Below are 25,107 nucleotides of genomic sequence, written 5' to 3' on the forward strand. Positions count from 1 at the left end.
ATTACTCTGGCACATACTTTACTTCACCTCTGACACCAGATGTGTGGGGGCTTTTCACACATCAAGCAATTCTGAGACACCAGCTGAGTGTCCCACAATTTAACTTCATGTCCCACAGGTTAAGGTCAGTCCGTAAGACTGCTTCTGCCCCCACTTCAGATGCCAGTCGGAAATCCAGGCAGTCACCTGTGCCTCTGACCGTCTATAAATCAGAGATTTTCTCAACCCCCATCCTTGAGTTTGATTAATTTGCTAGAGCAGCTCACCGAACTTAGGAAAACATTTTACTGCTAGATTTCTGGGTTAGTAAGAAAGGCCTGTAACTCAGGAGCAGCCACATGGAAGAAATGAAGACCTAACCTATGTGTATTATAAATCACAATATTCCATATAGAATTAGGTAAAACTATTATACTCTAACCATCTTATACACCCATTCCTCAGAATCTAGCAAAGGAAGATACGGTGGAAATTTGAGATGAGGCAATATATAAAATTATTCACCTGTAAAATTCATTAAACAAGGAGCCATTCAACTGAGACCTAACACCTCAGCACCCTATGTAAGAGAACCAAACCTAAGCCTGTGAATGCCTCGAGGTTCAGAAATTGAAACCTAAGGATAACCAGTTATAGACAGCTAGCTAGGCTTTAAGCTATAGTTGATCAAATTTTCTATTTTTGCTCTCACACCTTCTCTATGTAAGTCTTTCATTTCGCTCTTTTTGGCCGAGCCCTCCAGACCACTTCCAGTTTGGCACTTCCCAATTGAAATTGATTTTGCTCAAATGAACTTAAAAATTTTAATATACTTCAGTTTTATCTTTTAACTACCCAAATCGCAGCCTTAGGATGGCACAGTTTCCATTAATAATGTTCATATAGAACATGACTAAATGGAGCTAAGACAAGACAAAGAAAAAGATGAAGGAGTACATTTTCAATATAGAAATTATTCTTACCTTTTTGTACAATAGATCTCAATATTCTAAGTGCCATACATATATTTGCTAAAAATATTTTAATGCAATCGTTTTAAAAATCAGTTTTAAAATCTAGTTGAACTTCACTTTATTATTCTACTTTGACTAATTGTAATTTCTTTGGAAGATACTTTATATCTCAATATTTTTATCTGTACTATAGAATGGTATGAGATTATAGGATGTAAATGTGTTTTTCATGGTCAAGTTAAACAATACATGTAAGTGAAGCAAAGAGCAGTATAGACTTTTGTTACTGGCTTGTTTCAAAAAATATTTATAAATCACCTGGGAGTAGCCATTTGATGAGAGATCACAGGAAGCATCTGAAGGTATTTTTATTGTTGTTGTTGAGTAATGGAAGAGTCTCCAGATATCACTCAGTCAGGCCATTGCTCTCAGAACTGCCTGTAGACTTTGTGAGAATTAGGCAAAGGCAGAGTGGACATGGCCCAATACCAGGGCTATGGCTTGATGAGCTGGGTACAGACTGGATTCAGTGCCCACGCATAGCCCTCAGCTGGGTACACTTGTTCAGGACATGACCTGCTCAGTTGTATGTGGCAACCCTGGTTGTTCTCTCCAAAAGCAATGATAGTTTATAAGACCCTGCCCTAGACGTCAGCACGAAGACCACACACCTGGGTATTAGAGGGCAACCACAGCAGGCACGTGCACTGGACAGCAGTGCATTCCTTGAGTTCAGTGATTTACATGAATCTGTACAGAAGCAAATATCGGTAAATAATTAGGGTCACATAAATGCAGGTGATGAAGATCCTGTACTTTACAGACTGAGCTTGGATCAAATGCAAATAGGAAGTCTGAGAAACCTGTTCAATTAGAGTATCAGCTCTGATAGATCACAGTACATGAACCGTGTGGGACACAGGACAGGATCAAGGAATAATGTAGATTCAGTGTGTGTGTGTGTGTCCATGTGTGTGTATATGTGTGTTTGTGTGTTCTTTGAACCTTTTGTTTCAAACAATTTAAATCCAATATTTCTGTTGCTTAGGAAAAATGTGATTTTTTTCCATTTTGAGACTATTGGCCAAGGGATGAATATATACATATATATTTATAATAAGTTATAATTTGTACATATGTTATATATCCTATGTATTTTATGCTGAAAAATTTGGCAGTTGGATTTGGAGTACTTTATTTCTATAAGTAGAAATAAAGATCTCCAGCATGCAGGGTTTGGTTAGGAGAAACTCCTTAACCAATCATGGCAAGATTATTTCTTAGATTATTTTTAAGTGGATTTAGAGGTCATCTAGGTCAAAATTCTGCTGTTCTCTGTCATCCCCTTTCTATTGCACTGTGTCAGTCCTTCATTTCAGTGTGAGTACTCTTGATAACAGGAAGCTCACATTTGAAGTAGCTTGTGACCTTTTAGGCAGCCTCCACTGATACAGTTATATCCATGGTGAGATGAAATCTTTTTCCTTGTGATGTCCATCCACAGGCCTTGCTTCTGCTTCTTGGACAAACCTAGAGCAACACTGCTCTCTTTTCTATGTGGCAATGCTACAAATATATGAAGCAGTATAATGTTCCCATCTCTAGACTGAGAAAACAGTAGACTATACATTTATAAAACAAACTGGAAAAGGGAAACGAAAAGCAGGAAATAGAGATTATCCCAAGTCTTTGTTTTTGCAGATATTTGCATGCCTCTCTGAGAATTTCTGATTTGTGTAGAATAATAGCACTCTTTTTTGTGGTTTCATTATCACATGGTGAGCAAATACATCTTGCTTTCCAATTGTGGGTGCGTAACAATGCCAGAAGAGACTTCACAAGGGCAAAAGAACCAATTACCTAACCTCCTTGGCTCTAAATTGTAGTCTCACAGAAATCAATGCAAAAAAAAAAAAAAAAGGTTTAGGAAGATGCTACTTAGCTAAGTTAAAATTGTAAGATATGAGATACACATCTCAGGCTTTCCCCTCAACTTACTTTTGTTGGAAATTATAAAATTTGATACATGTTGTTTTAAGATCTTCCTTCTGCTAGATTCTAATATTCAAGTTCTTTTTCCTTTTATCTATCTTTTGTCCCTCTCCTCTCCTCTCCTCTCCTCTCCTCTCCTCTCCTCTCCTCTCCTCTCCTCTCCTCTCCTCTCCTCTCCTCTCCTCTCCTCTCCTCTCCCCTCCCCTCCCCTCCCCTCCCCTCCCCTCCCCTCCCCTCCCCTCCCCTCCCCTCCCCTCCCCTCCCCTCTCCTCTCCTCTCCCTTTTTCCCTTCCTTCTCTCCTTCCTTCCATCTCCTTTTATTCATAAGGTTAAAATTATGTGCAGTGTTTTTACATTGTTCATCACAGTCATTAAGTTCTAGTCACTATTTACATATACCTCTGTATCCATAATTCATTGAATTACCATATGTCTGAGTTTGAAAGGATCTTGGAGATCAAATGTTCAACTTTCTCATTTTATGTATAGGACAAGTAAGGCCCAGAGAAGGCAGGTGGCTTGGGCACAATCACACAGCTTGTAATTGAGAGAGCCAGAACCCACTTCTAAGATACCATGTATGTAGACTGGTGTTCATCCAAAGTATAAAATATCTACTAGGTGTGTAATATTTCATATTTATACCTCTTGTAATTTAGGTCAAAAAGGTGCTCTACCTAAAATCCAATAATCAGAGATGAGTTTTTTCATAAAAAGACAGCTTTCTATGTTGCAGCTTAGATGCCTGCCATGGTCGTGTCAGGTCAGCATAACTCAAATGTACCAATACCATTTACTTAAGAATAAAATGTGTGTGTAATATTTAATTAGAAAAAATACACAAGCACATAATGTGCTTTATGATGGGATATAGGACAATGGACCATTTCCTTATGGAGTTTACAGTTTAATGTGTGTTTATAGTTTTGTGTATAGTAGGCTTGGAAATGAGTGGCTAAAAAATAATAAATAAACTAACATGGTGAATATCATTAAAAATTACAATACTCATTCTTGAGGGGAACAAAACAGGGTATAATGACAGAGAATAATGGAGGGGTCACCTATTTACTTAAGATTATCAGGAAAGGACTCTTGTAAAAATGGACATTTAATCTGAGACCTGAAAAGTGAAACACAGGGAGAAGGAACCTCATGGGCAATAATCTTGAGGCTTGAACAAGCTGAGAACATTCTTAAATGCCAGATACTAGGTAAGGAGTAAGTGAAATCTTAGGCAGGGTGTTACAGGCCATGCTAGAGGGAATTTGAGTTTTGTTCCAGTTGCAATGGAAAGCCTTTAAAATATTGAAAAAAGAAAAGTGATAGACTTGATTTTTCGCCCCAAAGATTTTTCTAGGTAATGAGACCAAGAGCAGGCGTTAAATCCATAGGTGGGGTAGGTTAGCACCCTTTGCAGTCAAGCATTGATATCACTGATTCATGAATGAGCGAGGTTTCCATTACTAGGGGATTCATACAACAAGATAGAGTACCATAGAGGGGGATTAAAGGATTATAGATCAGGCATTAGGTTATATATTGACCTTTATAATTCTCCCTAAACTTTGAGCTTCTATAGCTCTATGAACTGAGCTAATTATTGAAGGTCTCTTTAAGAATTATAGGAAGCCATAAAATCAAAGGGGTTATTATTTAGAATGGAATCCTCCCAAACCTTGGAAATTGAGTGTATACTTATCTACAAAGGAGATACCCCTTCCCAAGTTTGGACTGAGGCATATAATCTGAACCTCCTTCCATTAGGGCAGAAGGTCTCATTTTGTGTGTGTAGTATTTTGTTTAAAATGGAGATCCTGGGCTCCCATACCTTGAGGATTCAAATGTAATAGCCCTGAGAAGCTGCAACCTTAGGGAGCACCTAGGGGACTCCGAAGAACACGCTGGATCCGAGCTGAACCTTGAGAAACACTGGCCTTGGTGACTAGGAGCCCTGTTCAGATCCTCTCTCCTTCACCTCTAGCTGTCACCCAGTGGCATCAGGAATTTGTAGCTCTGAGGATATTTTTACTTGCTGGGTAGGCTATTCAGCCTTTCTGAGCCAAAGTCCCTTCATCCATAATGACACCATGAGATACTGTTGTGACAACCAAAAACTCAAAAACTCCACATGCTGACCTGAGCGCCCGGCCTGTCGCATTGCTCAGTAACAGCGGCCGTTGCCTGCTTCCCTTCCGCCGCGCAGCTCGGCTGCCTCCTGCCCGTCTCGGTTTCCTCGCACACAGTCAGCCTCTGCCCCTGTGGCCTGTTTCTCAGTTATTGTCCCCTTCTTGCCTCCGCCTCTCCCACGAATTCCCGAGACCTGCCTTTCGCAGCCATCACCTTAATTAAAGTTCTGCACTCTCTCTGCATTATGATGAAGACAGTGGGCTAAAAACACTCGCATCACAGCCGCGGACTATCCATAGCTATCAAATTAGTTTACTCCTGTGTTTCCTGCGACTTAACATCCAATTATCTCTTGCAAAACCACTCATCTTTCCTGTTTAATCTAACACGGACACTGTGAAGCAGAGGACACTAGGCAGTGGACAGATGAGGCCTGGCAAACGCTCCCCTATTAGGAAAAACATTTGAATCGCATTAGCTTCCACGAATATAAACAGCGCTGGACCGGGAGGGAAAGGTCAGTCCACGCCGGGGCACACTAGTTTGTATATGTTGTCTTCAAAAATTCAAATTTAAATGGGGCCTACTTATAAAAAACATATATGTAAAATGACTACAATATGGCTGAATTAATCACTTTTTTTTCCAAATGTTTATGTATGTTTAAGGTCAAGAGCCTGTTCCAGCCTGTTTGAAATTAAAAAGAAATACTCACTGAATTAAACATAATTGCAAGGAAACTCTAGGGTGTGCTGGAAGAGGGCCGGGGGCAAGTGAAATGAAATCTTTGGGGGATCTGAGTATTCATAGAGGATGGCCGGTTCCATTTGCTAGGTTTCACTAAAGGCCAAAAAAGATACCAAAACAAATAACCGTTTTTCAGAACAGAACTGTGATCTTCCTTTGTCTTTTAATAAACCCCTATGAAAAATTTTGCAAAGGTATAAAATGTAAACCGCTCTCAGCCACATCTTCGCTAGGTTACACTTGCCGAGGCGCTCAACCCTTCCTGTCCCCGCCACCTGCCCTCTGTCCACACTGCCCTTCCCCTGGGCTGGGGGACCTGGGGGTTTGTATCATCCCGTCCTGCACATTGAAAGGGGGAAATCAGAGCAAACACTGAGCTTTCTCCTGTCTCACTGTCTGCAAAAGCCTCAGAAAGGCTTGACCTCCCCAGGAGCCTCAAACTATGGTTCATATTTGATTTGGGGGAGGAAGGGCACTGAGGGGCAGGACTCATAATTATGAAGGTGCAGGAATAATAGCACACGAGTGCGGAGATGTTTCCATCAGACCTAGTTCCTTTTTCCAAGCACTGTTAGGAGCAGGTTAGCCTACCCTCACCAGGGTAGTGGTTAAAATGCAGCACGCTGGATTCAAAATTAACTAAGTAGCCCCTTAATGACCCCAGAGGCTCTCTAATTAATCCAAAATGCTTAATTCGTGTGCACACAGTTTTCTTTAATGAGTAGAAGTGCCTCATAATTTTTTCATTTTCTATTTTGGAGAAAGGGCTTTGTTTAGCATTACTTAGCTCTCTGTTTTTGCTTAATCGGTTTTCTAATAGAAAATAAAATTTTCTATTTTGGCTGAACAAGGACTTTACTAAAAGTAAACATGTCAGGGTGAAAACTGTAGGCATGAGATGGGCTATTCAGGGAGGTTCTGATTTTTATTTTTAAAGCAAAGGTGCTAGTTATAAGTGATTCCTGCTAAATAATAGATTCAGCTAAAAACAAAAAATCATTCCCCTCATTTGGTGTGCTTTGATAAAAACTAATAGATTACAAGTTTATTCCACTCATTTGCTTAACAAATATGTGTTGAGTACCTACTATGTGCCAGGCACTGTTTCTAGAGGATGTGACTACATTAATGAACAAAACAAAGCCCTGTCACTTGGCATGTACATCCCAATGGCAAAGGATAGATAATAATAATTTTTTTTTAAAAGTAAACAGATGATGTGAAAGACCATTTTATCTAAAAGAATAATTCTATAGGACAAGTACCAGAGAAAATTGGGGCACATTTTAATATTATTTCAAATGCGTTTGTAGAGAATTAATTGTGAATGAAAAGCCAAACATATTTTATTACCTGTGAGATTTTCTGAATCTTACTCATTCATTTTACTTTATACGAGCACTGTCACCCTGTCGTAGTAAAAAGAAAAAATCATCTTTTATCAAAATTAAACTTATTCCCTGAACTCAAAGAGACAGTACACATGAAAAGAATTAGCACAACTCAACCCTGAAGTTCACACAGTTGAAAAAATGGAATTCACAAAACTTGGTGATTTTCCTAATACCAAATTATGATATACTGTGTACTAAGTTTGCTTAAAATTTACTTGTATTCATGAATTTTTATTATTGGAAATTTTAAAATCTGTTTATCCAGTTTTCTTACTTCATCATGAGTATTATGTTTTTAAATCATTTTCATTTAGTCATTCCAATGAATGGTTAAATAAACTTTAAGAAGATAATTCTGAATAGGTGTTACATACATACAGTACAAAATTCAAAACGATATAAAATGAAAATAAGTCTTTTCTTTTTTTTAATCAACCACCCAGGTACCCTCCCTCAGTCATTTACTGTCACTAGATTCTTAGAGATCTTTTCAATGATATTCTAAAGGATCGTCTCAAACTTTAATGTACATATGAACCTTGTCAAATTGAAGATTCTGATTCAGAGGACTTGAGGTGAGGCTTAAGATTTCACATTTCTAGTAAGTCCCAGCTGAGGCAGATGTTGCTGGTCCAGGACCACACACCCAGTGGCAAGGTGACAAAGCGCATTTGTTTATATTTCTTTCTGTGTTGGTTTACTGGACTGAAGAGAGCAAGATATTCTTATACACGTATAGAAGCTACTGCTTTTTGATGGTGACTTCAGCACCAGAGTTCCAGTTTTGAGCTTTGCTTTGTCACAAAGCTTTCTTCTGATCTTTCTCTAAAGTGGTCATTTCTACAGTAATTAAAAATCGAACCATAAATGAATAACGAAAGCTAGTAATATGACCATTTGGAGCATGCTACTAGGTGATGCTTAAATTCCAAGAACTATGAGAATCTCTTTCTATATTTTTCATCTGTTTTTTTGGTTTTGTGTTTTTAATAAGGTTAGAAAATCCTCAAACCCAAGCAACCTCCTAAATTTTGGCAGAGGGCACACAAAACTTTAGCCTGCAGCCAGTACCATTAATCTGATAAAGATGTCATCATACTTGGAAACGGTACAATTAAGCTCCCTGAAGTCAATATAAAGTGCAAAGAGCATTTAAATATTTTAGTCGTAGACATATTCTATCTGCCTGAATAAAGTAGTGTCACAAGATGCCTATGGCCAATATCACCGGGGGTACTGATGTCTTTGTTGGACCTACATATGAATGAATTCAGAAGCCATGGGGGCAACACGTAAAAGCAGATGAAAAGTTCAGATTTGTGTCCTGCCCTCTCTAAGAAAATGAGGCCGAGAGGACTCGAATGTGCCCATCTACGCTGAAGTCTGTTTCTATGAGTGCTTGCCAACACAGCACATGATTTGGCTTTAAAAGGCAACCAATATCAGAGGCACTTTTCAGAAATAAAGATCTGGACCATTCACAGTCTCAAATTTTGCATTAATGCCAGAGAGCCATGGGGGTACAGTGCCTCTGACAATACCCCCGGTGATATTGGCCGTAGGCATCTTGTGACACTACTTTATTCAGGCAGATAGAATATGTCTACGACTAAAGTATTTAAATGCTCTTTCACTTTATATTGACTTCAGGGAGCTTAACTGTACCATTTCCAAGTTAGTGTCTGTCAGTGACTCCTTTAGTTTGAATGGCTGCAGAGGTCTGCCATGTGGAGAGTTCGTAGACTGGGTGCTGAGATGGTTGTTTCGAAATACTTTTGGCTGCAGGAGATCTGTCTGCAGGGAGGGACAGTGACTTAGATCTGACCCCCTTGAGCATGATTCACAAACCTCGGTTACGCGGAGGTGTACTAAACGGTACGCAGTGTCATAGGAAAAAAGGGCACAACTTGCTGAAGTTCCAGTTAAATTAAAAATAGGTCAGGCCCATATTAAAACAAAATCAAAATCATTCAAACAAACATGAAGATACAACACAATAGAATGCAAAATTCTAATGGGATTTTTAAGTTAAACATGAGATTTCAAAACAATATAGAGCTTACATTTATGCCGCCAGGCCCCATGGAAAACACATGTACTGGCTTCAGCCAGCAGTAGGCTGTCCCAGTGGGAACATTTTAGAAGTACTATGATGTGCATTAAAAAGGCAGAAGGAGGTGGGAAACACGTCTTTTCAATGGCGACTACATTTCTTTGCCTCCTCCATGCCTCTCGTGGGCCTGTGCAAAATATTTTGGAACCAAAAGAGTTGCTGTCATATTACTGAAATAATTGACTTCCTGCGGGAAATGAGAAAGTGACATCGAGGCTGCTGAGAGACCCAGAATGGTTTAGGTGCTGTCATCAGTGAGCTTTTAATAAATAATCAACATAGAGAAAAGCCTGTGACTGGACTCTCTGTAGGCTAGAAGAGGTAAAAACATTTTTCGAGAGTTAACCCATTTCTGCTGCAAGCAGAGAACAAATCACTTCTTTACAGAAAAAATTCCGTTAACATAGTGTCACAGAGACCTGGTTTTAATGCCTAGCTTCAGACCTTGGGCAGGAAACTGAAGTTCTCTAGGTCTCAGTGTTCTCATCTGGAAAGCGGGGGCAAGTACAAGGATGTAAGGGGTTAGCTGTGGATGGTTTTTTGCTTCTCCCCTTTTTTCCCTCTAAGCCTTTGCCTCCCAACTCCCATTCCCTTTGTGCCTTGAGGTCAGCGATGAGCAGACCATCTCCGTTTGAATGAGAACACGGGGCTCTGTCTGAGGAACTCAGACCAAAGACCTGGGGCTCCACCAACCCTGAGAACCCCTCTGATGATCTACGAGAGCTTTCTGCCAAGGAAGCGTTTAGAGAAATAAACTGCCTAAAATGTAAACACATTTAGATCCTACTGTTTACTGGCACTTCAAAACGGAATATACCTAGAAACAAGTGGAGAAAGGCAGCGTGGCGTTTAGGTACCTATCACATATGCATAATTGGTTCCTTAAAAGGTGAAATTCCCTTAGCATATGTGTGGATAGTGAAACATCCATGATGAGTTCATAATCGTTACGGCTGTGGCTGTGTTTTGCATAATTCTAAAGTAAATGTCACGTTTCTTCTTCAGAGATTCCAGAACTGGTATTCAACAAAACACATGTTTGCGAGTAGATAGCTGGGTAAGAGGAGCTCCTCTTTCCCCAACAGGGGGGCTATGCATGTAGCTAGTCCACTAAGCTTTAAAAGGTGCCACTGCCACTAAATTCTCTTTGGACTTGAAATGCGATTACCTATCGAGAACAAGTGCTAAATATAAACAGAAAAGGCCAAATACATGACTTTTTTTTTTAGCTTTGTTTTTGCAGTATATTTTGTGGAAGAATTAACCAGCCCAAACACACTATAATCCTTAATTGAAACACACAAGTCGGGCAATTTGGTGAATCCTTTAGAAGCTTTTTCTCAGAAGCTTATTATGCCTCTAAAGGAATGGTCTTTTCTTATGTTCATAAACAATTATAAAGGTACTAAGAAAATTAATAAAAGAATCAAGTCACTAAAAATATGCAGAATGAAATAACATAGCATCTGCCATAATGAGCAGAAAAAAATAGGCAATATATTGCATGAGGATATGTATGTAAGTGGTAAAAACTATATAGATGGGAATGATTATTATAGGAACTAAAGTTAGGGCTCTTCATTGGGGAAGGAGGCAGATACAATCTGCATGGTGCACACAGGGGTCTTGTTGGATGAATGATCCATGGGTGCTTATTTTTGTTTTTAAACACTGTTATAAAGGGGTTTTTTTAGATATGTCATATTTCCTAGTTTTTAAAAATGAAAAAGCAAAATAATAAAAAAAGGCAAAAAGAAAGTGCAAATTAAGTTGTTTAAAACCAATGTAATATGTTTTGAAAAGCAAATATATTCATCTCAAGTTGATGGATGCATTTTCATATTATACTTTTTGAAGATTTAAATACCTGACATGTGTAAGGCGCAACTAACACCTAAGTCCCTAGAAGGGTTGAAGTATAGGTAGACAGATGAGGAAAGGTATATCAGATAAATACTAGCAAAAGATAACTGTTGTAATTATATTAATAATGGGAAAACTGGACTTTAGGACAAAATGTCATGTTGTTTCTTCTCTCTGTCTCTAATTCCTGTTTCTCCATTTACCCTCTGAGCCTGCTCCATCCAGGCATCTGCTCCAGCCTTCTAGGACTTTTATAAACCATCCCCACCTATTTCTGACCTGTTCCTAGCTAACCATTTCCAAAGCCTGGGATGTTTAATCTCTCAGCTCTGCTAGTAGTTATTATCTATGTACCATTACTCTGGTCCTTGTTATATGCTGTATTTTAGCATTGTTGACATTTATGCATTTCTTTCATTAAAATATAATGTCCTAGAGCTAGAGGCTATACCTTATTCATTTTTTAACACCTCCTGTCACCTCACCCTAGGACCTGCCATATGGTAGAACCATGTCACCTGGCATATAGTAGAAAGTCAATAAACATGTCAGCAGTCGACTGAAAAATGGCTTCTGAAAGCGCATTAAAAGCTCTTTCAAGATGTTTGAGTACTTTGCCAATGCTATTCATTTGCATTTTCTAAGCAATCTCTCAGCCAAAGTTTTAAAATGGAAAGAGGAAGAGAGACTATGGTTGGAGTGACTAACCCAAAGCTGTGCGGAGTTGGTGATGCTGAGACCCATCAGGAGGGCGCCCCCTCTGGGTCTAGTTGGGAACCCCCATACGGTCAGACCGATCTTCAAGAATGGGGACTGCACATAATAAACTTCTTGCCTCTGCACCGGAACGAAGTCCAACATATAGTACAAGTCAATAAATACTTCTGCAAAGTGTGAGAGAATGAAATATTAGTCTGGGATTATTTAATTTGCTCCCATGGCTTCTAAACAATCTATCACTGAAGGCTTGCTTTCCAATGTAGGTCTTTAGCTCTGGCTTCTCCCCACAGGGAGAGGATGACTGGGACAGAGGGGGGGCGGATAGGGGAGGGTGTAAAAGAGCCAGTCCTTCCCAGGCAGAAAGCAGATTTCAAAAAATCTTTTTTTATGAGTGAATGAATGAATGATTTAATAATAGTCTCTAATTCATTATGAACCTAAAAGTCCCCGATCAACATTTTATAAGTGCTTTATCTTATACCTCATCTCCAATGTGCATCTGTTTTGCCTATAAAAATCATACCCATCCTTCCAAGTTAATCTAAAAACATTGGTCCTGCAGGAGAACCTTCCCTAAATATTGCCTCTCGGGGTCTCCTCCAGTTCTCTCTAAACACTTAGCAATAGTCTACTGTTTAGTAGTCCTCTGATTCTCACTTGTTAATATACCTGCCATGAAGATGTGAATAATTTTCTTAATAATAATTTTTATTGAATAGTTATATGTACCAGACACTTTGCTAAGCATGTTATATGCATTATGTTATTAATTTCTACAATACACCTATAAAGTTAGTAACATCACACCATCTTTGCAGCATACCGGTCAGTGCCCTTCCAGTGTCACCTTGACTCACCCTTGAGATCATGAGCAGACTGCTTCCTTATGCACCAATGGTTTCCAGCACTTTGCTACCCAAGTGACCTCTTCAAAATGTGCTTAGCCCAAGTGGGTAGGTCAGAAGTGCCAACATACTGACACCCCAGAAGTGACCCTTAACCAATGAGGTATAGACATTGATGGATAAATACACCAGTTTTCTCTCCCCTTGGTGGGAAAAATTTAAGTTTGTTCTACACAGTCACTTCTAAGGTCCCTGTGTGATTGAGCCTCAGTTGCCCATAATAGTAAAACCCCTTTTTATCTCACCCTTTATTACCTTTCCTCCCTTCTCTTTCTCAATTTTCCATTTATTCACTTTCTGGAATCACCTGCCAAATAAACTATGTCTACGCAAATCCTTATCTCAGGGTCTGCTTTTGGGGAAACCAAATCTAAGGAAACTGATATTTAGAGTAAGTAACTTTTCAAGTTCACCTATATATACATCAAATGGCAGATTCAGGATGTGAATCAGAAGTCCTGCTCAAAAGTACCATACCTTACTGCCAACTAGGTGGTAAATGCCTCACAGCAGTCCGTGAGTACTGTGTTCCCCACACCGTGTGTTTCGAAATGCAAGCTCAAGTCAGAACGTAATACATACTCTGCCAGCCAACAGCATTTTGTTTTGGGGAGTCCCTTTTCCACCTCAGTACATCAGGACATGCATTCAGGCACTGTTAGCTAAACACATGTGCTCAAAATCTGTTACTGAAACTGACTTAAGGACATTTTCCATGTTTGTTTAGTTGCTGAGGGTCTTCTCATTGTTGTTCTACAGACAGCAACTTCATCCTCGCGAATGCCCAGGTGGCCAAGGGCTTCCCCATAGTCTACTGTTCTGATGGCTTTTGTGAGCTTGCTGGATTTGCCCGAACTGAAGTCATGCAGAAGAGCTGCAGCTGCAAATTCTTATTTGGGGTCGAAACCAATGAGCAACTGATGCTTCAAATAGACAAGTCACTGGAGGAGAAAACAGAATTCAAAGGAGAAATTATGTTCTACAAGAAGAATGGTGAGTTGGCTTTCTTTGGGGCTCATTGGACAGCGGTGAAAGGTCACCTTCTTTCAACTCAGTAATTGCTCCATAACTCCCATTAAGGCTTAATGTTATTTCACATAAATACAGTCTGTTACAGAAGCTCCACAAAGGATTTGGACAATGGCCTCATTTTAGCCATTAACAGCATAAACTACCTGAAAATTTAGCATCATATAACTTCGATGTCAATATGTTAACTAAATGAACATATGTTACACTGAAGTATATTACTATTATCTATGGTCATTCTTAAAATATATATTAGACATGATAGTTGTTAATATATTAACATGATCTTTCATCTAGAGATACTTTTCCAAGTTTTATGCCTTTAAGAACCACATCTCAACCTCAGTCATTAAGGACAGAGATTCAAGTGTTTGCTGGAAGAAAAGAGTAAATTTAAAGAACATCAGCATAGGCATTTTCTGTTTCAGTTTCCCAGCCACAGAGCTTTCCTAACTACTCTTTTAAATTCTAAAGACAAAGTAAGAAACACACGTTGTCCCAGAGTGAGTCAATTTGCCTAAACTCAAAACTGCCACTGGGCAAACACTAAGTATTTTCTTGTGGCTAAAGTTCTGTGATTTTCTTCTAAATGAAAGGGGATCCAGGGGTGGGTATGGTATCATCAGTGCTTGGGTCTCATGTGAGAATAGATATCATCATCCCATGGGCCCTGGTAGTTGGGAGTAAATCCAAAAGGCCTTATGTTGCGGAAATACTAAATGAAAAATTTGAACAAATCATTGCTTTCCAGTTTCTATCTCTTTCTTTATTAAGTTTCCTTAAAGTAACATGCACCCCTGAGTTTTAGCTGGGCACATGGCTGCCAAACTACAAATTCTCAGCCTTCTTTGCAGTTAGGTTGGGTATGTGACTAAGTTTGGGACCAACAATATGTAAGAAGAAATGATTTATGCAACTTCTAGGTAAAATCCCTAAAAAATGAAATTGTTTGCCCTCTAATTTCTCTTCTCCTTTCCCACGGTGCTATGGACTGATTTATATCTTCTCAGAGTTAATATATTGAAGCCTTAACCAGCCCCCTGCCCCAATGTGACTGTAGGTGGAGATGGGCCCTTTAAAAAGGTAATTAAGATTAAATGAGGTTATAAGTGTGGGCCTTAATCCCATGTGACTACTCTCCTTACAAGAAAAGGAAGATGTACCAGGAATACCCACACGTAGGTCATATGAAAACACAGTGAGAAGGCAGCTCTCTGCAAACCAAGGAGAAAGGCCTCAGGAGAAACCAACCCTGCTGGCACCTTGATCTCAGACTTCCAACCTCCAGCACTGTGAGAAAATAAATGTCTGTTGTTTAAGCCACTCAGTGTGTGATACTGTGTTATGGCAGCCATAGCAAACTAATACAAGTGGGTCGGAATGTTAAGGTAAGACTGGAAAGCCAGCTTCAGCCATTGACAAGGACATCGTAGGGGAATGTGGAACAGCAATATGAAAGCAACCTGAGTGTTCTGAGAGGTCCACCTTCTCTACCCTAGACAAATACAGATCCATTTCTATCTTGTTTGAATCACTGTATTTTAGATCTTTTTGTTACAACATTTAAATTGTACTCTTTACTCAGAGTTTCTCAACGTTGGCACTATTGACATGTTGGGCAGGTAATTCTATGTTGCGGGAGGCTGTCTTGTGCATTGTAGCTGATTAACAGCATCCTTGGCCTTTTTATCTTGCTCTCAATACCTAGTGCTGGCGTCTTGATCAGGAAGAGAAATAGGAGCCTTAATAGGGCAAATTCATCCTCATTTGTAAGATATTGTCCTTGAAGGACTTTCCTTGAGCCTGTGAATTTTGGATACACAGGAGTCACGAAGTATTGGAGAGTACCCTTCTGGAAGGAATGGGATATCTCAAGTCTTTGGCACTAGGAACAGAGTTCAGACCATTGTGTTTTCCCCAGGATCAGTAGGTGAGGCCTACATAACAAATATGATAAAATAAAAAGATTCCAGTTCTATCTAATTATAGTATGATCATTGAAAAGAGGGACTGAGATAAAAGAAAATGAACGATGTCACGAGAATGCAGAGTGGTAGAGTGACAAGACCACCATCTGGTGGAACAGAGGAAAAGGAATACCCTTTGCCTGACATATCTGCTGACTGCAGACTTGTGCAAGCAGCCTCATGTAGGTCACTCCAAATCCAACTGAGTGTCTTTGCTTTTGAACATCTTCAACATATCCAAATACGACCCTGGAGAGAGGTTCAGGCCAAGGAGAGTCTACGTGGGAAGCACAAAGGACAGAGCGTTTGGAAGCCAGATAAGTAGAATACGTGGCGTCAACACCCAAAAGAATTCCCTGAGTCCCGTTTTTATAAGATGCCTGCTGCCTTGGACCCCTTTGGGTAAAAATCATTAAAGGCACCAAGAAAGAATAAGTTTTTTTTTAAAATTTAGGTAATAACTAAGAAGACAAATAGTTTCACAGGTAAACATAATATGCAAGCAATTGTTTGTCTAAAATGGAGATGGCAATATTTCACATTTTTATGTTCAGCAGCTAACAATTTTCATTTATTGTACAACCCGTTGCCTTTTCTTTACTTTTGTGGTATCCATTCATACTTTTATTTCTTCTCTTTAAGACTTCAGTTCTTTATCTACTATTTATATTCTCTCCTGAGCTCAGTTAACTCACATTATTTACATTGTTCTTTTGCCTAGTTTATTAGTTGTTAGAGCTGGGTGGTGCTTTGTCATAATTCTGGAGGTTGGAAGTCTGAGATTGAGGTGCCAGCAGGGTTGGTCTATTTTGACACCTCTCTTGGCTTGTGGATGTCTGTCTTCTCGTCCCTCTGTCTCCATAAGGTCTTCCCTTTGTGTGGTTTTGTTTTTATCCCCTCTTCTTAGGAGGACACCAGTCGTATTAGGGTGGGGTTCTGGTTCCAGCAGTCTCTCCTCAATAGTTAGTTCTATACTTCCATGAAAGAATTTCTGCTGGATTTTTCTGAGAGCATTGAAGGCACCCTTTATGCTATCCCATTTTCTCAAAAGAAGGCAACCACCTCCATGTTAATAAAAAGTTAGCCTGACAAGCAGTTTCTCTCAAGAGTCCAAGATACAGAAGGAGAAATATTCTTAATGCCTTCAGTGTTTTCAGAAAACAAAACTATCCAACATAGTTTCTCCCTGTTTCAGAGCTGTGCAACCTCATAGTGGGAAGATGATCTCTGGCCTCCCGTAGTCTTTCTCACAATTCCTCAGACTGAGAGTGGACAAGCTGAGATGGCGTGTCATAGTTTTCTGCTCCTTGACTCAAGCTTCTTGGCCAAATTTTATTGGTAGCAAGTTATATCTTCTCTATATCATGGAGGGCCATCACGATTAGATCTATGAGCCTCAACCTTTATAGGTTTATCATAGCATATCCTCTCTACAGGGGGAGGGTGTTTTTGCCAGTTAATGGGCAGGAATCAGGGATTGCTAAATATGCTGTAATGTATGGCATGGTCTTGCAATTGAAGAATTGTCCAGTGTCTGGATTTTTTTTTTTTTTTTTAGCTTTATTAAGATGTTGCTGACATACAGAAAATTACACACATGCATACTTGATGAGTTTGGACATATGGATAGACCCATGATACCTTTAGTATATTCACCATCCCTCAAAATTTCCTGGTGTACTTTTTTGGTTTGTTTGTGGTAAGAACACTTACATGAGATCTATCCTCTTAACATTATGCTAAATGAAATAAGCCAGTCACAGAAGGACAAATACTGCATGATTCCATCTATATGAGGTATCTAAAGCAGTCAAATTCACAGAAGCAGAGAACGGAATGGTGGTTGCCAAAAGTTGAGGGTAAGGGAAAAAGGAGACTTGTTGCTCAGTCATTACTGAGTTTTAGTTACCCCAGATGAGTTAAGTTGGAGAGATTTGCTGTTCGACACAGTACCTATAGTTAAGGTATTATGCACTGCATGCTTTTCTAATGCCCTGCTGGGTTTTCCAGGAAGTAAAACACTGGTTTCTAATTACCTGAATGTGGAACCTCACACACAGTGCTTTTTGGAAGCTTTAACTTCCCACTGAATTTCCTAGAATAAAGACATAGTGTGGTGAGGGAAGATTGAACTTGTTCTTGTTCAGAATTTCACCATTTCAGAAAATCTCATCACTGACTCAGAGGACTTGTCAGGGAGACAGCACGTCTGCATGGGCTCTGCACTTGGAGCTGCTGCATTCACAGTGACTCTGGGTATTGATCCAATTATCCAACTGCCCTATTATAGCTCCAATTGTAGTCCACCATCTCGGAGCATTTCGTGTTGAGATGCATATTATTTAATCAGAAATGACTTCACTTTTTTTGTTATATTACTGTTAATAATATATAGTATTGTCTTTCTGAAAATGTGTATAAGTAGCCAAGTTTTATTATTTTAATTTTTCAGTTCTAAATAGCAGAGAGGAAAATACAAGTATTTGTTACAAAAGGAAATCTTGAGTCTGAAGGGGTGTGGGTCTCTGAACTCACATTCACTCATTCCCGTGTCACCTCCGAGATTTGCCATTTATTTTTGTGTACCTCCTGAACTGTTGCTTACTTAATGTTTTTCTTTAAGTTGACTCACTTTTAAAACTCAAATTGGAAGCAAACGAAGACAAAAATCACTACTCTAAATGGACAACCAGGATCACTAGCCTCAAATAGGACGTGATCATAAATAAATATACAATGAAAACATTGTTAACTTGTTTAAATTTTAAAAATTAAAAGTAAGTCATGAAATCTAAGTAATAATAAATCTAATTGGCTATATTGTGCTAAGCAGCATATCTATTATTTTATTTTATCTTCCCAATAACACTTTAAAGTAAATATGAATTATCTCACATTTGCAGGTGAGAAAACTGTGATGCAGAAAAATGACTTGAACACAGGTCTATGCATTATGGGATAGACAGACTGCAGCTTGTCATTGTCGCAGCAATTCCCCCTGGTTCATTTCTTTATCCACCAATGCACTTCACATTTCTTTATTTTCCCATTTCTTTATTCAATTTGCCTAGAAAAATCAATGCTGAATCTGTTGGTTTTCTGTCTTTTTAAATGTAGTTAGATTTTCAACTTTCTAGACTATGGGCTTTAAATGTGTATTATATTTGTGACAACAGAAACAATTTATTTATAATTTACTGTTTGTTTGTTTAGGGAGAATGCCTCCAAAAGAAGATCCTTTGTTTACTCAGCTGCTAGATGCATATTCAGATGCAAATCACAAGCTGAAAAACTGAATTGTTCTGTAAATAAAAAGTGGTGTGGGGAGTAGAAAGAAAGCTGGAGCCAAGAAGCCCTGAAGGCTTCCCTGGGGCTAGGATGAGTAGAAGAAAAGAGACATTGGGAAAGATACGAAGCTATGAGAGACGGGGAGAGAGTGAGAGAGAAATGGGGAGACATCTGGCGGTATCTTACCCATGTCCCTCAAAATGCCTAGCTCTTTTGCTGTGCTAGCTGCACATTTTTGTTCCAATCCACATTAAAACCAATACACAGATATTAAAATGTAACATATTTACATGCACTACCTAAAATAATCTGCATACGATCAGGATTGTGTATACCACTAATTGAGCAACACACTGTCTTCACTCCAGTCTTCAAATAAACTGTTTGAATTAGGCATATTTATACTCAGTGTTATGAGGTCAGCTTGTGATAAAAGACAAAAGGAAGCAGATTTCCTCATGACCTTCCCCTGTTTCTACAATGAACTGCTCATGGCAGATAATTATAGTAAGGAACATTATTTTCCTCCTGACACTAAGTTTATATTTAAGATATTCTCAGTGAGCTCTGTTACACTCAGTTATTCAATATGACTCTGCAGAAGATTTTTAGAATATTTGATTATGCCTCTAGGTATTTTAGAACTGGAGCTCAATATAGAAAAAAGACAATGCCTTGGGGTTGTAGAATGTCAAATTATTTCCTCAAAATTAACATTATAATGTACAGCAAAGTTACTTCCTTATTTGACTGGTAAGAAATGGGATTGGAGCAATGAATGTAGAGTGGTTTTATGTAAGATCCAAATTTTGGAGCAAGGGATATTGTGCCCATTCATGTAATAAGTGAACAATAAGAAAATTCATTTTAATGCAAAGTGTAGTGTCTAAATGAGTATATTCTGTGGACATTGGGATTCCCAGCATAGGTATCATTTATAGTCTCCTTAGATTTTCACAGCATCCAGAGAACAGAGGGAAGCCAGCCGGCCAGGGACCTATTTCAACAAGAGCTACAGAAACCGGGCTTGAGATCAGAAGGAAAAAAAAAACACACAAAACCCTTCTCTGAAGGTTGAGTGAGATCCTGGGAAGAAAGAAAGAGAATTCTGAGCAAAGCAAGATTATTTCCCCAGCTAGCCCTCCCAAGGACTGAGACCAGAGTCCAAGAGAAAGAAAATACAAAAGTAACTGCAGTGTTTTTCATAAAGATCTCCTTGGGCCGCTGAGACGGCCTGTCCAAGCCCCAGACAGCATCATGGGCATTAGCTATGCATAGTATTGTCCCTTGGGCAGCATCCAGGTAAGCCTGGAGGACAGTGCAGGGCTTTGAGTCCTGCATTCGTGGGAGCCCAGAGGACTAGGTTGTGGACACATTTCTTTTAGATATTAGAAGTATTTGTGAAGAGCCCAACGGGGACTTAGTTTCCTGAAAAGCTAGTGAAGGTGGGATCTTGGAAACTTTTTTCTTGTGAAATGGTTATATTCTTACTCACAGCCTTGTAGAGTCAAGGAAGCACACCCAGTTTGCTAGGGTTCCAGTTATCTATTGCTGTGCGGCAACTACCTCAGAACTTAGTGGCTTAAAACAGCCACCGTTATATGTTACAGTAGAGTGAGTCAGGGATCAAGGGTGGGCTTGGCCAAATGGTTTTTCTGCCTTGTAGAGCCGGCGGAGGTTGATGTTAGGTGGGGCTCAGCTGAGAGACGCACTGCTTTGGAGGATCTTGGATGGTTTCCCTCACTTGTCTGGCATCTTGAAAGTCGGGAATCAGTTGGGACAATCGACTGAACCGCCTACGCATAACCTTTCAGCATGGAGGCCTCCGGGTGCTCTAGGGTTCCATGAATCAGGCAGAGGCTGCGACGCCTTTTGTGACCTAGTTTAGAAAGTCACCTAGCATAACTTTGTCTATGCCACATTAGTATTGGGGTTGGAGCAGCCACAAGGCTGCCCAGATTCATGAGCAGGGGACCTACACCCCAACACATGATAGGAAAAGTGCCCAAAAAAATATGCAGCCATGTTTCACAAGCTCCGCGTCTAGATTTGCAGAAATACATTTGTTTAGTATGCGTGTCTGTATGTAGCAAGACATAGAGGACATTTAATTCTGATGCGTGTAAAATTTGCAGGTTTCACAATATCTGAAGGGCCACCAAACAGGGACCATGCTTCCCACAACTAAGTGTATTAGCAAACTCTGGGTCAGGTTTTTGTAGCTATTCTGGGTCTGATTCCTCTGAGGTCTTACTGGAGACTTTGCATGCCCCAAAATAGAAAGCACTTTATGATGCTTTTATGATTTCATGATGATTCCCCATATGTCTTCTCAGTCTTGATAGAAGATTAGTATTTTATATTCCTGACCTGTGTCTTTTGCACTCAAGAGCTGAAGCTCAGAAATGCAAATACAGTAAACAGCTTCAAAGTGATTGTAGCAGGAAGGCAAAGGGCTCAGAAAGAACATACGCTGAAGGCGACACGTGCAGCCCGGGTGAGAGGAGCCTGCCTTGCAGTTTATCTTATCGCTTGTATGTAGTCAAGCTTTGCTTATATACGTAGGCAGCTTTTCTGGTCTACTTCTCATATATCTGAGCAAACTTCTCTAACAGAAAGCTTGTTCTTTTTCTGTGCCCATGGCTAAGGTTGCTTTGTTTCACCAATGAGCAGAAGTTTTGCATCAGGCCATTTATTGAAGTGCTCGCCCAGGCTCTGCAGCCAGGATGACTGAACAGTGAGACCGACATGTAGATGAGCTGTGTCCATGCATCCAGCAGGAGCTGCTTGGCTCTGCCTGTCCTGCCGAGACTGAGCGGTCACTGCCCCCAGCTAACTAAATTCCTGCATACCTTCAGTTCTTCAGTGTCAGCCTTCCTGACTTCCCACAGAAAACTTCATAAAATAGCTACAGCTAGCCGTTACCGAGTGTTCACCGGGGGCCAGGCTCTGTGCTCTGCCTTTTGCCGGTGTTGTTACTCCATTTAATCCTTTCATCAACCCTTTGAGGTAGATCCTGTTAACGCCTCATTTCACAGTTAAAGAAACTGATTCACAGAAAAGTTAAGTAGAAGGGCTGGGATCCAAGTCCTGGCCATCTGATTCCTGACCCCTGTGCTCCTGAACACTAAGCTATGCTCACGGGCATGGTCAACCTACATAGGAAGCCCTTGGCTCTCTCTCACCTGTCCCTGGTCTATGGGAGTAGGTAGATAGCCCAGCCATTGTGGCTCAGTGGTTGAGCCTCAACCTATGAACCAGGAGAGTAGATGGATGGACTTTCCAGTGCCATACATACTCCTGTAAAGGTTCTGTGACATCTTGGCCAAGAGCTCTATGTCTTTGAATTCTATAAAAATTACAAGATTAACAAAAAAATTTACACCATTCTAATCATGCTTAGAGTATACGCTCAGCATGAATAATATATAATATTGACTGGTTGTAATTATATAAAAACAGAGCTGTATTTTATTTCTCAGTGATGAGCTTTTACTCCATGACATCCACCAAATTTATACAATAACAGGTACCAGAAATTCAGATCTCTGAGGCACCCACCTGGACCATTTTGCCCTGATACAGAAAGTCATTCTTCCTGCCACTGCCTACTTCACACTCGAGTGATTCAAGGCCTGAGTTGCAACAGTTCCACAAAACTGGTCACCCAGTCTCCAGTTGAGCTCCCTCAGATCCCTCCACCTCACTGTCTCCAAAGCCATCTTCCTACAGTGCAAACCTGATCATGCTACTCATCTGTGACAAAGCCCCCAGTGGTCCCTCATTGCCTTTCAGGATAAATGCAAACCCTGTAGTCTGGTGTATAAGGCTCCAGTCTATAATCTATCCCTTTAAAATCATCCATCCCCTTTCCACCTTTTTTCTCTCTCATTCCCATTCACACTCTAGCACATCCCCAGTTTCAGCCTATTTTATAGTTTTTGTTTATTAATGTTCCATGTTCTAACTTGTCTTGTGCCTTTGTACTTGATGGTCCCCCTGCCAGGACGCCCCTCCCTTCTCTCCCACCCTCACATTAATCGAACAAAGTCATCAAGACTCAGTTCAAGCCTATCTCCTCTGTGAGGCCTTCACCAACTGTGACCTGTTTCACATCATGTTTCTATTCTTTGTTGTAGGTACCATCCCGCAATGAACCGAATGTTTTTGGTTCCTAAAATTCCTGTGTTGAAACCCCACTCTCAGTTTGATTAGGAGGTGGGGCATTTAGGAGGTAATTAGGTCATGCGGATAGAGCCCTCGTGTGTAGGATTAGTGCCCTTATAAGAAGAGGCCAGAGGGCCAGCGGCTCTCTTTCCGTGATGGGAAGATATAATGGGAAGCCAGCAGTCAGCATCTCGGAGGATCCTCCCCAGACCACACTGGCACCCTGATCTTGGATTTGCAGCCTTCTGAGCTGCGAGAAACAAAAGCTCTGCTGTTTATAAGTCACTCAATCTATGGCACGTTGTAATAGCGGCCCAAACCAACTAAGACACTCTGTGTTATAACCTTCTCTTCACACATCTGCCTCTCCATGAGGTTAAACATGGTTGATGGTGAACTTTCTGGTGCCATATTAACCTTGGTACCTGCAGTGCCTGAAACAGGCCTTGGTACATAATAAATACGTGCTGACTGGTTGAATGAATAAAAATGTTTGTCTGGCTGTTTCAGATGAAGCGCTGTACTGCTGCTTTGTTGGAATAGCCAGGAGGCCCTGATGAGTCGATTTCTACATCCCCTATAAACTCATTTTGCTTTTCTGTTTCAACTTCCTGGTTACCTCTCCTTCCAAGTTTCCCCAGACCGCTGACCCCATTCGCTTCCTTTCTTTCTGTTTTCAGGCATTGGTTTCCTTACCAGAATATTTTTCTTCTTTTCTGCTTGGAGAATTTGCTTTAAGTTTTTATCTTGCAGAGGTAGCTAGAGTGGCATTCTGGAGTTTTCTGCTTGCTTAATATATCAACATCTGTGTGCGTGGGAAGTTACCAGGCTGTCCCGAGGTGTCCTGAGGTGCAGGATTGGGATCTGGAGGACCTACTCATTGGCATCCCTTGCTCTTAGTCTTTTCTATCACGGCTGCCTCGGGGAGGTTGGGTCAATACAGGCACCACGGAGGTAAACAAATAAGGCAGCCAGGACAGGTGAGTGCCTCCCCAGGGCACGCTGGCAAGAAAAGGCAAGGGGGATGAGCTGGAGAGGCAGTCCCAGAGAATGCAACACCAGCAGGTCGCACACAACTCAGGAATCCTTGTGCTCGGTGTTGGAGACAATGGGACCTCTGAACGCAAGAGAATAAGCATTTTTGCTCCACCAAAGAGCTCTGGCATGTGAATCTCTCTCCAAGCTAAAAGAGCTCCTCAAGAAGTAGTCTAATTGTTGGCCTTTAACAGCTTGGAAGGATGCTCACATTTTCCGATGCATATTTGAGGACAGAAATGTAATAAAAATCACCTTAAGATAGTACTTTTTATCACCTTCAGTGAAAAAAAATTATGAGCTTTGTGTGTGAAGACTTGAGTTCCAGTCCTAGCTGAATCACTGACATGCTGTGCATTACCTTAGCCAAAAAATTTTTTTCTTTAATATCTAATCCTGCCAGATTAGAGGCAGAGGTAACATTTTTCTCTTAAAGCTGGTAAGGGGATCCGATAAAGTAAGTGATAGAAAATGTAAAGAACTACATAAATGTTGGCTGTAATGATTCTGAGTCTAGATTTGTTCCTACCTATCAAAAAAGCTCCCATCACTTAAGAACTATGTGAATTGGGGCAGTGTGATTCAACTTCCTGAGCCTCAATTTTTCTCATCTGTAAGGTGGTCATAACAGTAATAACATCTATGAAAGGCTTAGAGGAAATATTGCTTGCAAAGTGCTTTGCATGGTGCCTGGCACAGGGCCCGAGCCCCACTCCAGGCCTTCTCCACACTGTCGTCTGTGTCCATGGGTTATGCATATATGCATATATGTTCTTTGGAAACATCATGTTCCACTATTTTTTT

At 40.2% G+C, this 25,107-nt stretch overlaps 1 protein-coding gene across 1 annotated transcript in view; it reads left to right on the forward strand.

Moving 5' to 3' along the window:
- Positions 1 to 25,107, forward strand: part of KCNH8 (potassium voltage-gated channel subfamily H member 8) — a 235,979-nt gene that overhangs the window by 71,650 nt on the left and 139,222 nt on the right. The window contains exon 2 of the mRNA XM_081159504.1: positions 13,577 to 13,810. Coding sequence (XP_081015630.1) covers positions 13,577 to 13,810 — 234 coding nt within the window. The remainder of the gene's footprint in view (positions 1 to 13,576; positions 13,811 to 25,107) is intronic.

This window comes from Miniopterus schreibersii (genome assembly GCF_964146895.1).
Source record: "Miniopterus schreibersii genome assembly, chromosome: 15".
Classification (NCBI taxonomy): Eukaryota; Metazoa; Chordata; class Mammalia; order Chiroptera; family Miniopteridae; genus Miniopterus; species Miniopterus schreibersii.